Source organism: Denticeps clupeoides, chromosome 13, assembly GCF_900700375.1.
Source record: "Denticeps clupeoides chromosome 13, fDenClu1.1, whole genome shotgun sequence".
In the NCBI taxonomy this organism is placed as follows: domain Eukaryota; kingdom Metazoa; phylum Chordata; class Actinopteri; order Clupeiformes; family Denticipitidae; genus Denticeps; species Denticeps clupeoides.
Genome location: NC_041719.1, coordinates 17,283,834 through 17,296,643, shown reverse-complemented (window position 1 = coordinate 17,296,643; position 12,810 = coordinate 17,283,834). Strand labels below are relative to the sequence as shown.

The 12,810-nt window shown below is 40.7% G+C and overlaps 1 protein-coding gene across 3 annotated transcripts; it reads left to right on the top strand.

Annotated features, from left to right (window-relative positions):
* The first annotated feature begins 209 nt into the window (after positions 1 to 209).
* tubgcp5 (tubulin gamma complex component 5) lies at positions 210 to 12,543 on the top strand. 3 transcript variants are annotated; one of them, XM_029000134.1, is made up of 23 exons: positions 210 to 366; positions 574 to 725; positions 1,096 to 1,149; positions 1,238 to 1,346; positions 1,434 to 1,530; positions 1,615 to 1,694; positions 1,939 to 2,071; positions 2,295 to 2,412; positions 2,636 to 2,725; positions 2,993 to 3,086; positions 3,757 to 4,021; positions 4,182 to 4,384; positions 4,460 to 4,575; positions 5,391 to 5,659; positions 5,902 to 6,100; positions 8,550 to 8,738; positions 9,366 to 9,548; positions 9,762 to 9,846; positions 9,941 to 10,061; positions 10,932 to 11,080; positions 11,559 to 11,684; positions 11,841 to 11,929; positions 12,049 to 12,543. In XM_029000134.1, exons 2-23 carry the CDS (start codon positions 592 to 594, stop codon positions 12,203 to 12,205), a joined length of 3,060 nt encoding a protein of 1,019 aa, XP_028855967.1. In that variant the 5' UTR covers positions 210 to 366; positions 574 to 591; the 3' UTR covers positions 12,206 to 12,543. The 3 variants fall into 3 exon arrangements, with proteins under 3 accessions (XP_028855967.1, XP_028855966.1, XP_028855968.1); XM_029000135.1 differs by having other exon boundaries at positions 212 to 725; positions 12,049 to 12,149; positions 12,358 to 12,543; XM_029000133.1 differs by having other exon boundaries at positions 211 to 725.
* Positions 12,544 to 12,810: the final 267 nt, after the last annotated feature.

Genomic DNA, 12,810 nt, shown 5'->3' with positions numbered 1-12,810 from the left:
GGCGACATTGTGCGCTGTGTCAAAATAAGGGTCCGTGTTTTTCCGACATGCGTGTCCCCGCACGACTAAAACGTTTCACTGAGTTGAGAGCGTTTCTTTGAACACGAACAGCAACTCCACTAAAGTCAAGTAAAGCGACGCTTACCTCGTTTTATTCTTATGCTTGTAATTTGTAATTACAAATGTAATTTTCTGCTAAGGTAACGTAGTAAATATACCATTTGGGTAAAAACATATTCATCGCTCGCAGTGTAGCTTCATAGTTGGCCAACATATTTCAGGTAGCCGGAGAAATGGAGGCGTCTTCGCTGGAATCGGGATGCTGCTGCCACCACGATACAGATTATTACAAAACACGTTAACAAGGTCCATTCATAGTCTAATATTTGCTAATATTAATATATATATTTGTGTTTTTCTAAGCGTTTTCTTTGTTATTCCGTTCGGCCGTGCGCTAGTGTCACGTTGTCCGGATATTTCGTCGCAAAATTAATAATTCCTCTGCGTCGTCCTTTCCTCGTGCTCCAGCTGATATTCATGCAAATTATTTGCTTATGAACGCCTGCGTTCTAGTTCTAGTCTAGTTGCGTGATGTCCCATTTGACTAAATTCGAGAAGGACCTGGACAGAGAGGTGAAGAACCTCATAAAACACACGAGCGGAATAGATGACGAAGAGGACCACAACTTCCAGGCGGCTCTGAAATTCGCATGGTCGAATTTTCGGTAAGTGCGTGGCACACTTTGCAGTCTACGGTTGCAAAACCACATTAGTAAAGGCAGTATACTTTACCAAGTGGGTGGTAGTAGCCTAGTGGGTATGAACCAGAAGACCCAGGTTCAAACCCCACTTACTACCATCGTGTCCCTGAGCAAGACACTTAACCCTAATTTGCTCCAGGGGGGGACTGTCCCCGTAACTACTGATTGTAAGTCGCTCTGGATAAGGGCGTCTGGTAAATGCTGTAAATGTTAATATTATACTAAATTGTCTTGGGCCATATCCTAAATCCTATCCATGTCCTAGGCCGTTGGAGATGTTTTGTAGCCTCTTCTTTTGTGTCTAAATCAGTAACTGTGAACTCTGTCCTTGTAGGTTTCACCGCTTCCTTGATGTTGATAGTCACAAAGTTCAGAGGACAATAAATGGGTGAGTTAATGACTTGAGATGCTGACATTGGCAATTACTTTCATTAGACCCGTAGTTGCTTATTACTGAGCCGCGTTGGCTTATTTAGGATCTACGAAAAACTTATGGTGCATTCAGACCTGAGCAAAGCAGAGAGCTGGATGCGACTGTCAGGGGAATTCTTGAACTCGCCGCTGCCCAACACCGAGGGTGTGAAGGTAAGACGTGGCCGTGCGGCCTGCAGCTGTGAGCGTGGTGTCTGCGGGCATCAGTAATCGGCTATTACTTTTGTTATTGTTCGGCAGACGGATGCTCACCATGGCGTTCTGGCGCTCCTCCTCTTCCTGTCAGATTGCCCGTCTAACGCGAGCTTCAGTGAGAGACCCAGACTGAGAGATGCGGGTCGGTATCCCCTGCTGATGGCATCACCAGTTGAGCCGCGCTGCTTTCTTTGCCTTGTAACGTGTCCCCCTTGTGTTCTCGTAGAAAAAGAAGACAGCTTCGACTGGGCCCAGTATTTACTGGAAGGAGAGGACGTTGACCCCGGCCCATTTCCAGACACCCCGGTATGTTCCTTGCTCTTTTCAGCAAATTCCACAGCGGCGGGATGTTATTCACAGATTGCACTCCCCAAGTTTTAGTCAATATTAGTTAGAAAGACCATGTATCAGATGAGTTTGGTACTCTTATTGTGGATGTTAGTTAAATTTGGCTAATGCAGGCTGTTTTTGGCTATGTCTGGTCAGCGTTTGGCCCCAGTTGACCACACGGTGCTGCAGCTTTAACACTGAAGCTTGGAATTTTGCTTAGGAGTGGTCAGAAGAGAGCGAGGAGGAGGACGGCCAGCAGCCTCTCAGCAGAGAGGATTCTGGCATACAGGTGGACAGGACGCCACAGGAAGACCATGAGCACCACAACAAAAGTGTTCCTGTCGCTTGGAAGGGTAAAGACAAGGACACAGTAGGGTCAATGAAAAGTCTGAATGACTTTCAGAGAAATAACAAATGCCTAAATTAATGTGTAATTTTAATACAGCTCAAGTCACAAGTTTGTCAATTAGGATAAGTAATCAGAATCAATATCATTGGCAGACTCATCAGCCTAGACATGCCTTCTTCGTTGCAGACATAGTCATTAAGCTCAAAGTGGTTGTTCTTTCATGGCAGTTGGGGAGCCAGATGCCAGAGTTTGGCTGGAGCAGCATGTAGTGACTCCTTATTGGGTATCGCACGCCCCTCGCTTCCCCCACAGCCTTCACCTGCACTCCAATCTTCTTAACGTCTGGTGAGACCATGATTGTTAATCGGTGCTTTGCGGCATCTCGGCTATTAAGCCTTTTCATGCGTGTATTATTGAGTCTGGAACCAAATGCACTCTGTTAAATGTAACAGGAGAGAATTTCCTGGTTGGAGTCAGACCTCTAAGCATGAACGGTATCGTGCGATTGTGGATGCTGAACCGGATTCCACTCAGGGGACTCAATTCTTTTTCTTCTTTTTTCCCACAGGGATCAGCATTTGTATAACACTGACCCATTGTACCTTCCTGAAGAGAAAGTCTTTGTCACCGAGTCCCAAGTGATACGTGAGACCCTGTGGTGAGTCAGTAGGAGCTAATTAGAGCTCATGGGATAAACGGGCGTAATTGGTTTTCAGTGGGTGCAGCTGGAATTGCCCTTGTGGATCGGCCTGTACTATTACTGACGACCTCTCTGCCACTGTGCTTCTCCCAGGGAACGTTGTCTTTTACGCTCTCAAACTTGAAACATGCCTTTGAGGATGAGATCGAAAGAAAGGAAGAACCTCAGATGCCCCTACCTAATCCTGAACCTTTTCCCCTCTCCCTTTTGTCTCTTTCAAATTAGGCTTCTTTCTGGGGTTAAAAGGCTTTTTATATTCCAGCACCAGGATGGGAAGGTTGTTGTTCGGAATGACGTGGTGGTCACTCACCTCACCAGTGTAAGTTTTGTTGTGTGTATTTTGTTGCAACTCGTCAGTGGGGCTGTGCCACTGCAGTGTCAGTGACATCGCAATGTGATTCTTTTAATACTCTCTAGCGTGCACAACAACAATACGTAACACATGTGAGCGTGAAAGCCACTCATGGGTCTCATGGGTCAGTTCATGAAAACAGGGATGGGACAGGGGAAATATGGGTGTGGGAATCAGAAGCATAGGTCAGTTTATATATAAAATCTAATTCATTTCCAATACTTCACAATACAGCATGTGCACACACATGAAAAGTGCAAAATTGACTGAATGTCATATTGTTCAATATCAATATAATAATGGATTTTCTCTCATGCCTAATAAATCTGTTTCTTAATAAAAATGAACCTCTTTTTTTTTTTTTTTTTTTTTTTTGTTTTTTTGTTTTTGCAAGTCAGTGCTTCCACTGTCCAGAGCTTTGATGAAGTCGACAGTAAATTGATGCACAATGCTCTGTTTAATTGTTCCTTAAAGCCTGAATTATTGTAACCATGAGTTACATTTTCCATTTGAGTTCCTAGTCATTTTAGACATGTTTAGTGTCTGGCCCGGACTTTGCTTGCTTTGTCAAAATTTTGTGTTCTGTCTGTCTGTCTGTTGCTCTCATGAGTTTGTGTGTTCTTTCTGTTTCCTGCAGAACTGCCTTCGTTCGCTGCTGGAGCACATTGCAGCTTATGGGCAGGCTGTCTCCAGGCTGCAGAAATTTGTGGATGAGGTGACTGGGTACAGCCCTGAGACCAGTCCCCCAGGAGGTTCCTCCTCCTCCTCCTCCTCTTCATCATCTAAAAGGGGCTCTGAGCCGCCCTTCAGGACATATCAGGCCTTTGTGTGGGCTCTGTATAAATATTTTATCAGCTTCAAGGAGGAACTCGCAGCCATTGAAAGAGACCTGATAACAAAAGGTTATATTTGTACAAATTTGCATGTTGTACCGTTGCCGTATACATATATATAAAGTCTCATCATATCACTAACATGGCAGTGGGATGTTGGTGTAGGAGTAACACATCAGTCTTTGGATGTGGATGTACCTAAAGCTCCCATCACATTCCTGTTGCTTAGATGAGACGGTGACACTGATGGCTGTGTTGGAAAGCCTCTACCCTCACCTGGCCCAGATTAAGGTGCTTCACAAGGTGTTCTGCACAGGCGTGGCAGATGTCCCCCCGGGTACGCCCAATGTGGTGCGGGCATCGCATTTGCTCAACACACTCTACAAAGCAATCATTGAGTATGACAGTGTTGGGGAAGCATCTGAACAGGCGGTAAGCATTTTTATCTTTGTGTTTGGCTCATGGCAGCATCTTTTGCTTTAATCTGGTTCTTCTTGTTTCTGTTAGCTTGCTCTGCTTTTCTCTCTGTGGGTGGAGACTGTAAGGCCATATCTGGAGATTGTGGATGAGTGGATAATGCATGGTCATCTGTTTGACCCCGCTAGGGAGTTTATCATTCAGAGGTACGAAATATTTAAATTTACTGTATGTGCCAGATGCTCTTATGCATAGTGATTTGCATGAGTGCTTTGAAATGTCAATCATAGAAATTCTTCATTTGGTTCAGAAGGGAAATACTATTAGTTTAATAACACACTCACCATAATATACATACATATACACACTTATAAATTTATAAATATATCTAAGAGGCATTTTAAAGTATTACCTAAAAAGGAAGGTTTTTAAGAGTTTGAAGATCTTCAGAAGATCTTTAGCTGTTCTAGTGGACTAACATCTAGTGGAAGTTCATTCCACCATTTGAGCCAAGACATGCTTTCATAGTACCTTGAGAGATGGTGTTACCAGTTGAGCAGATCCGGAGAATCGGGGAGGAGATATTCTTATACATTTGTTGTCAGTCACCAAGCAAAGGTTATAGAACACAGTTATAGAAAGTAGAATTCAAGTGGACACATATATCGAATATAGAAAATAAGTAAGGTAAAAAAGCACTGGTTAATGAAATATAAGGAAGTATATAAAGTAAAAGAGAAATTGTTGGTACTTTTACAGCTCATTGAAATGATTCATGAAAATACGGTCATGATTAGGGTAAAGAAAGAGTGAATGCAGGTTAATAATTATTCATTCAGTGCAAGATGACACAAAAACTGCAATAGTTTACTTTAAAGACTTAATTGTCTCATATCATTTTTTGATGGTGTGAAAAGAAATTAAATACATAATAAAAATAAATGTGCCAGAAGCAAGAGCAAGATTACTACATAATCTGTTATCCAATATAATTTAATTTTATTTTAACTCTTCATGTCAGAAACAAAGACGTCCCTGTGGACCATCGGGACTTTTGGTACGCCACGTACACCCTGTACAGTGTGTCAGAGGCTGTGGATGGTGAGGAGAAGCTGAGTGACGCGGCCAGCGGCAGCTCAGGTGGCGAACAGGCTGCCAGCAGCCGGCAACTCACCATGGTCTCCTTCCTAAAACCTGTCCTCAAGCAGGTCATCATGGCTGGCAAGTCCATGCAGCTGCTGAAGAACCTGGACTGTAAGGAGGCAGAGCAGCATGAAGGCCCCGCTAGAGGTAAGCATAGACATAATGACACAACACTTAGGTATAGCTATATATTTGTTACATTTTAATTTGAATGCAAATTTGAATATCACTATAGGATTTTCCTTTAAGCATTTTATAATATAGTAAATTGAGAATGGTCTGGTCTGGTTTGTTAAATATTCCTTTATAAAGTGTTTGTGCATATTTGTACAATATCTGCTCTCAAATATGGCAGGTTGATCTTAACAAAATGCTTGCCACTCCTGCAGATGCAGAAAGGACAAGTCTGTACATGCTCTTCCTGGAATCTGTGCAGTCACGACTCCGGCGAGGTGAGGAGTCACCCACGGATACAGTCACCGAGCAACAGGCCACCAAACGGAGCCTCATCAAGATGCAGTCCATCGTGGCTCGCCACCTGGAGCTGGGTGACATCCATGATCCCCTGCTGGCCATCAACTTTGCTAGGTAATTAGCATGGAACTGCAGCACTAGTACAAATAATTACAAAAAGAAGGCCACGATGATTATTTCAATAATCAATTTATTATAGATATGGATTCTGCAGCACAGCTGTTGCCATATACAGTTTATGTTCAGTTTTTTTTCCGGTGATTTAACTGTCACAAAAACCGACAGCTGATGAGTTGTGTAGCTTTAAACTGTGTACTGGGCTACAGACTCATTTAAAGAGCAGATGGAAAATGTAGGTGTGTGACTATTAGGTTCTATTTGATATCTAATGTGACTGGGTACTGATCTTTCTAGTCTAGACCTGACTCTTCTGTCAAATTTTAGGCCTATGTCAAAGCTACCGTTTGTGGTTAAACTACTTGAAAAGATTGTTTAGGCTCAATTGAAGCCTTTTCTGAATGAACACGCCATTTTGAAAGTATTCTAGTCTGGATTTCAACCTCACCACAGCACAAAATATGCTCTGTTAAGAATTTTTAATTTAGCGAACAACTCTGGTGATTCTGTACTACTTTTGGATTTAACAACTGCTTTTGACACCGTCGACATGGGTGGGTGTTACAACTCTCTGGTTTAGGTATTATCTTTCAGATGGATGTTTTTGTGTTTAGGCTGTTCCACAAGGCTCCATACTTGGCCCTCTTTTATTTTCTTTGTACCTGCTGCCTCTTGGAGCTATCGTCCAGAAACATAATATTTCCTTGTTATGCAGATGACTGTCAGGTTTATCTTCCTTTAAAGCACAGTGTCCAGCCTATCCTTAATTATTTATGTCAAGAGATGGATGGCATTAAATTCTAAAATTGGATAGCCGTTCTGAAGTCCTGCTTTTTACAGTTAAGGCAGTTGTCAAAAATATAATGCCTGTTCTGTCAAAACTCAGTCTGGAATCAGTGATACACTCTTTTATAACTACTCTCCTGGACCACTGTAATTCACTTTTCTTCAGAATCAGACAGGCCTCCATGGCCTGCCTACAATTGGTGCAAAATGCCACAGCTTGATTTTCAACTGGTATAAGCAGATAAGTCAAAGTCAAAGTCCGCTTTATTGTCAATTCTGCCACATGTACAGGACATGCAGAGAATTGAAATTACGTTACTCTCAGACCCATACAAGTAACATTAAATACAAAACAGTAACATTGAATACAAAGGTATAAATACAATTTTAAAAAACACAATATACAAATAAGGGCCCATGGTGGAGAGTGCAAACCCATGTAGTGCAACAGAGTTTAAGTTTAAAGTGACAAAGTGACAAGTGAGGTAGTTGGCAGACCAAAGCTGCACAGAGTGACTGGTGCATGGTCAGTTTGTGTGTGTTAGGGTTCAGAAAGTTTGTGGAGCAGAAGAGGGGAGTGAGGGGAGTGGGGGCAGAGCCGGGAGGGAGTTGAGTTTCCTGACAGCCTGATGGGTGAAGCTGTCCTTCAGTCAGCTGGTCCTGGCCTGGAGACTCCGCAGTCTCCTCCCTGATGGCAGCAGGCTGAAGAAGGTTTGCATTGGGTGGGTGGGATCAGCTGCTATGCCGAGGGCTTTCTTGGTGAGGCGTGTGCTGTAGATGTCTTGGAGGGAGGGGAGAGGGACACCGATGATTCTCTCAGCTGCTCTTACTATGCGTTGGAGAGTTTTTTGGCAGGACGCATTGCAGGCTCCAAACCACACAGTGATGCAGCTAGACAGGATGCTCGCGATGGTTCCCCGGTAGAATGTGTACATGATTGGGGCTGGTGCTCTTGCTTTTCTAAGTTTGCGGAGGAAGTATGGATGTGCTGCTGTGCTTTCTTGGCCAGTGCAGTGGTGTTATTTGTCCAGGAGAGATCCTCAGTAATGTGCACACCCAGGAACTTGGAGCATATTACTCTAACATTGGTTCCTCTTCACCGGCTTCAAGTTTGTTTTAGAATCAGTTTTAAAATCCTTTTATTTGTTATCCTAGTCTTTGAATGGCTCTGCCCTAGTCTATTTGTCTGAACACCTGCACCCTCGCATACCGTCCCTTTCTCTCAGGTCTGCAGAATAGAGGCTTTTATCACATTACAAACTCAGAAGAGATAGGGCTTTTGCAAGTTGCAGCTCCTCGACTAAGGAATGACCTGAAAGGCCATGTTAGGCAGGCCCCTATATTCACAGTTCAAATGTTGCCTCTTTTACTCCCTGTTGACCCTTTTACTCCCTGGCCTTCGACGCAGTGTGAGGTAGTGACTTATGTGCTTTTTTACTAGTCTTATTTTCTTTCTATAGATCTTTATTCAATTTTATTACTCTACCACGTTAATGTTTATAATTTTTTATGTCTCCCTGTATTGGTCAGCCTTGTTCTTTTAAGAGTGCTTCATAAATAAAACTGGTATGGTATTATTAATAGCCATTTTCAAAGACACGATTCCTCTTCAGTTAAGGAAACTAAATGAAGTTAACACTTTTGTTCCTCTGTACCCCAGGTTATACTTGGAGCAGAGTGACTTCCATGAAAGGTTTTCAGGTGGTGACATTATCATGGACCGTTCCTCAGAGTCTGTGACTTGCCAGACCTTTGAGCTGACACTGCGTTCCTGTCTGTATCCACATATTCAACTGCGCTACATTGAGTGCTGTGGCAACCTCATGAGGACGCTGAAGAAGGATTACAGGTCGGTGCCATGTTGGTTTGTAGTGTTTCTTTGTGAATTCCTACATGGTGTGGTGGTATTTCTTTAGAAGATACCCAAAAGTATCAGGGCTTGTACAGTCATTAAAAAGCTGTAAAAGTCATGGAATTTAGAAAGAGAATTTGAAAAGTTTTGGAATACGAAATAAATGTATAAAGTTAAGGAAAAGTCATTGAAATTTGATTGACACATTAATGTATGACGAAGCACATAATTCCCATAATACTGCACGAGAAATGTTTTTCTACATTTACAACTACAACGTATAAAACTTCAGAGAACGTATGGTCATTAATTTGCCTTGTCATATCATTTCATGGACATTTCTAAAAATTTGTAAGAACCCTGAAGTATATAGTAATAAGTTTTGAAAACACATGAAATTCTTTTTTTTTTTGTCCTGTTACTGCTTCAGAAATGAACTCCATCTGACATACAGCATCTGGAATTTTGTTAGTTAATCTGTTTCAGGAATCTATTAAAAAACATTTCCATTCCAAACACTTTAAGAGGGTGATTTGGTAACTGATTGGCTGTTTGCACTTTTGACTCAAAAAGATTTCTGATGCTGAGATTACACTGCCACTTATAACATTACTATTGTTCTAGGTTAATTGAATACCTCCAGGCCATGAGAAATTATTTTCTGTTGGAGGCGGGTGACACCATGTACGACTTCTACACTGCCATCTTTGATAAGGTGCTGGAGAAAGAAAGCTGGCAACAGCTGTCTTTTCTCAACGTTCAGCTTCAGGAGGCTGTGGGACAGCGCTGCCCAGAGGACAGCAGCAGGTACTACAGGCCCAATAATACATAATGAGTACAGTCAATAATATTAGTATCAGTAACAGAAAAAATCTGTTAACCCCTTCTCAAAAAGTTATATATGGAACTGAATATGAATGTTAGAAGCTATAATATGCTTTAAGATAATATAAGATCATTTTTATTTTATGTTAATTTAATTAAATGTATACTTGTATTGTTTCTGCTGGCCAAATGCAGGTTGTCTATATTTTTGGAAACCATTGAACCAACCAGAAAAAAACAGCCAATAAACAACCTCGATGGTCTCACTCTAAGCTATAAGGTAGGTCAGCCGACCTGTTATCATACAAAAAAATGAGCTGGTTCTGTTGCTATAGTGCTATAGTGCTTTTTTTTTTTTTTTTTTTTTTTAATAGGTTCCCTGGCCTGTAGACATTGTAATTAGCTCTGAGTGTCAGAAGATCTACAACCAAGTCTTCCTGCTTCTGCTGCAAATTAAATGGGCGAAGTACAGTCTTGACACCCTGCGATTCAGTGGTATATATCAAATATTTATATTTCTGCTTGCAGTTTGAATAATGATGAAATTCTTCTGGTGATGAGCAGCAGAATAGTCATCTGAAGTAGGAATGGGGCAGTATAGCCAACAAAAACTGAAAATATACATGTGCAATATGTTTGAAATATCTATCATCTATGACAGTATCACCAAAATGAACGTGCTGATGAATGTGTAAATGGCACAAGCTAATTATCACAATACCATGTACCTAGATGTTAAATAGAGCACAAATGGTAAAAGGGTATTAACTATTGGAACTGTTAAAGGGGAAGCGATTAGTTCCAGGACAGCGCCCAGTGCACGTAGTAGTGCCCTATGATTTCTGTGAAGCGAAAAACAAAGACGGAATCGCGGAATCCATCAAATAAAACAGAATCCGCTATAAAGTATGGAATTGTGTATAATTTATTTTAGAAAAGGAAAAATGTGTAAGAATTGTTTATAAGCAAAGAGTAAATGCCCAAACACTTGAAAAGTGATTTAATGTGATTTGTTGTATTGGAGGTTATTTTTTCCCCTGCCATTCCATAATCACATAGTTTTTAGGTGAATAAATATGTTTATAATGGAAAACATTCATAAGAATTAAAATGGAAAAAATTGAATTTATGATTCAAAAGGCCCTATTTCTACATTTAACCATCACCCTTAGTGAGCAGCGGGCAGCCATGAAAGGCACCCGGGGAGCAGTGTGTGGGAACGGTGCTTTGCTCAGTGGTACCTTGGCAGTTTGGGAACCTTCTGATTATGGGTTTGTTTCCTTACTCGCTAGGCCACCACTGCCCTTTAACTGTAGGCTTAAATTATTTAGCTACATACAAATCTATGTTTTTATGTTTTTACAGATTTGACTGTAGTGAGTAAGAGATTTGATGGAGGTCATGAAGAAAATCCTCCCAAGGATCCAGTCCACCAGCAGATCCACCGCATGTTCCTGTTGAGGGTCAAACTCATGCATTTTGTGAACAGTTTGCACAACTACATCATGACCAGGGTGAGTGTTTTCTGTGATAGATGCAGATGAATGTGTAATTTATCTGTATCAATTCATACTGTAATTGATTTATAAGTCGAGTTTTTTTTTTTTTTTTTTTTCTTCTCCCACTTTTGGCCTAGCTCTATAAAATGAATATTGAACCAAAAACCCATTTGATTGTTAATGTAATTGTCATGCTTGATTATGGTTGTTGCATAGCAACAGTGCACAATCTTAACCTTGTGGGGCTTCAAGTGAAATGTCTGGTTTATTTCAGATGGCACTGCTAATTTCCCTTCTTATTGAACGTCACTACAGCTAGAACTTCACAAATGCAGTAACATGGACAATTATTGCAGGAAAAAATATTTTTACACATGTATTTATTTACAAAGGACTACTATAATTTGAGCTTTTATAATGAAAAATGAAGCAATATTTTTTGGAAGAAATTGTATTGTATTCTAGTGTGATGTACAATATTTTATTCTTATAGATCCTCCACAGCACAGGGCTCGAGTTTCAGCATCAAGTGCAGGAAGCAAAAGATTTGGACCAGCTCATCAAGATCCATTACAGATATTTGTCCACCATCCATGACCGCTGTCTGCTGAGGGAAAAGGTAGATTTCAGAGTTAGTGAACACCTGTCAGAATACCATTCAGTGCTTATAAACTACACCACCATTCAGTCTGTAGGATCTGATTTGTAGAGGCAGTGTGTTTGTATGATGGATGGATTAATTTTTAGTCATATATTTGTGATCATGTCTTTGTAGGTCAGCTTTGTGAAGGAGGCCATAATGAAAGTCCTCAACCTGGTTCTGATCTTCTCTGATAGATGGCAGGCAGGATTTGGAGCCTGGAAGTAAGCAGATTATGAATAATTTTTTTAGAGATTCTTAAGATCCTATTTCTATCTGTCTTTTAAATTTTGAACCAAGTATAGTAAATTCATCATTCCATCATTACCTTTTCCCTCCACAGGATCGAGTCAATTGAAAAAATGGAGTCGGACTTCAAAAACTGTCACATGTTCTTGGTGACTATATTGAACAAAGCTGTCTGCCGGGGCTCTTTCCCCCATTGTAAGTTTGAGTATTTCTATTCACCAGGACCATATTTAACCATATTGTATATTTGACCAGGTAATGTTACAATATTGGCTGTAATAATCAACATAATGGTATTGATCACAATATATTCAGCAAGGAAACAGCACAATATTAATGTTGTGGCTGATATTGTTCTTTGTAATAAAATGTTTGAATTAATTTTTTTCTTCTCTCTCTTTAGTGGAGTCTCTGGCCCTCTCTCTGATGGCGGGGTTTGAGCAATGCTGAGACGAGTGCTGATCTTATTTTGTTGTATATATTGTTGCTAATTCCCCCCCTTCGACATAGAATTGGGAAAAGTTGTAAATATAGAATCTTGTTACATGTACAATAAAATTTCTTATGTATTAAAAGCTTGAACAGTTAATATGTTGCTTTTGTGACGTCTTGGATTATTTCTTTCACATCATTTCTGACCTTACTGAAGATAAGTAGTTCTGTCATATATTACTTTTCCTCTGCAAAGTAAAAAAAGAAAAGAAATATGCATGCACATGCATTTTAGAAATGTTATTCGATATATTAAAAATGTTATTTATTGGTGTTAAAATAAAAGCTGAACAGAGACGCTTGCTTGCTTGCTTCTCTCCGTTACCCTGCCCGGTTCTGTCCTTCATATTCCCGGACGCCCCCT

What these genes read in the sequence shown, in the direction of transcription:
- tubgcp5 (XM_029000134.1), top strand. Translation starts at nt 592, where the DNA reads ATGTCCCATTTGACTAAATTCGAGAAGGACCTGGACAGAGAGGTGAAG. An exon ending in GTTCAGAGGACAATAAATGG is followed by an intron (nt 1,150 to 1,237) that starts GTGAGTTAATGA and finishes TGGCTTATTTAG; the next exon opens with GATCTACGAAAAACTTATGG. An exon ending in TGGTCACTCACCTCACCAGT is followed by an intron (nt 3,087 to 3,756) that starts GTAAGTTTTGTT and finishes TGTTTCCTGCAG; the next exon opens with AACTGCCTTCGTTCGCTGCT.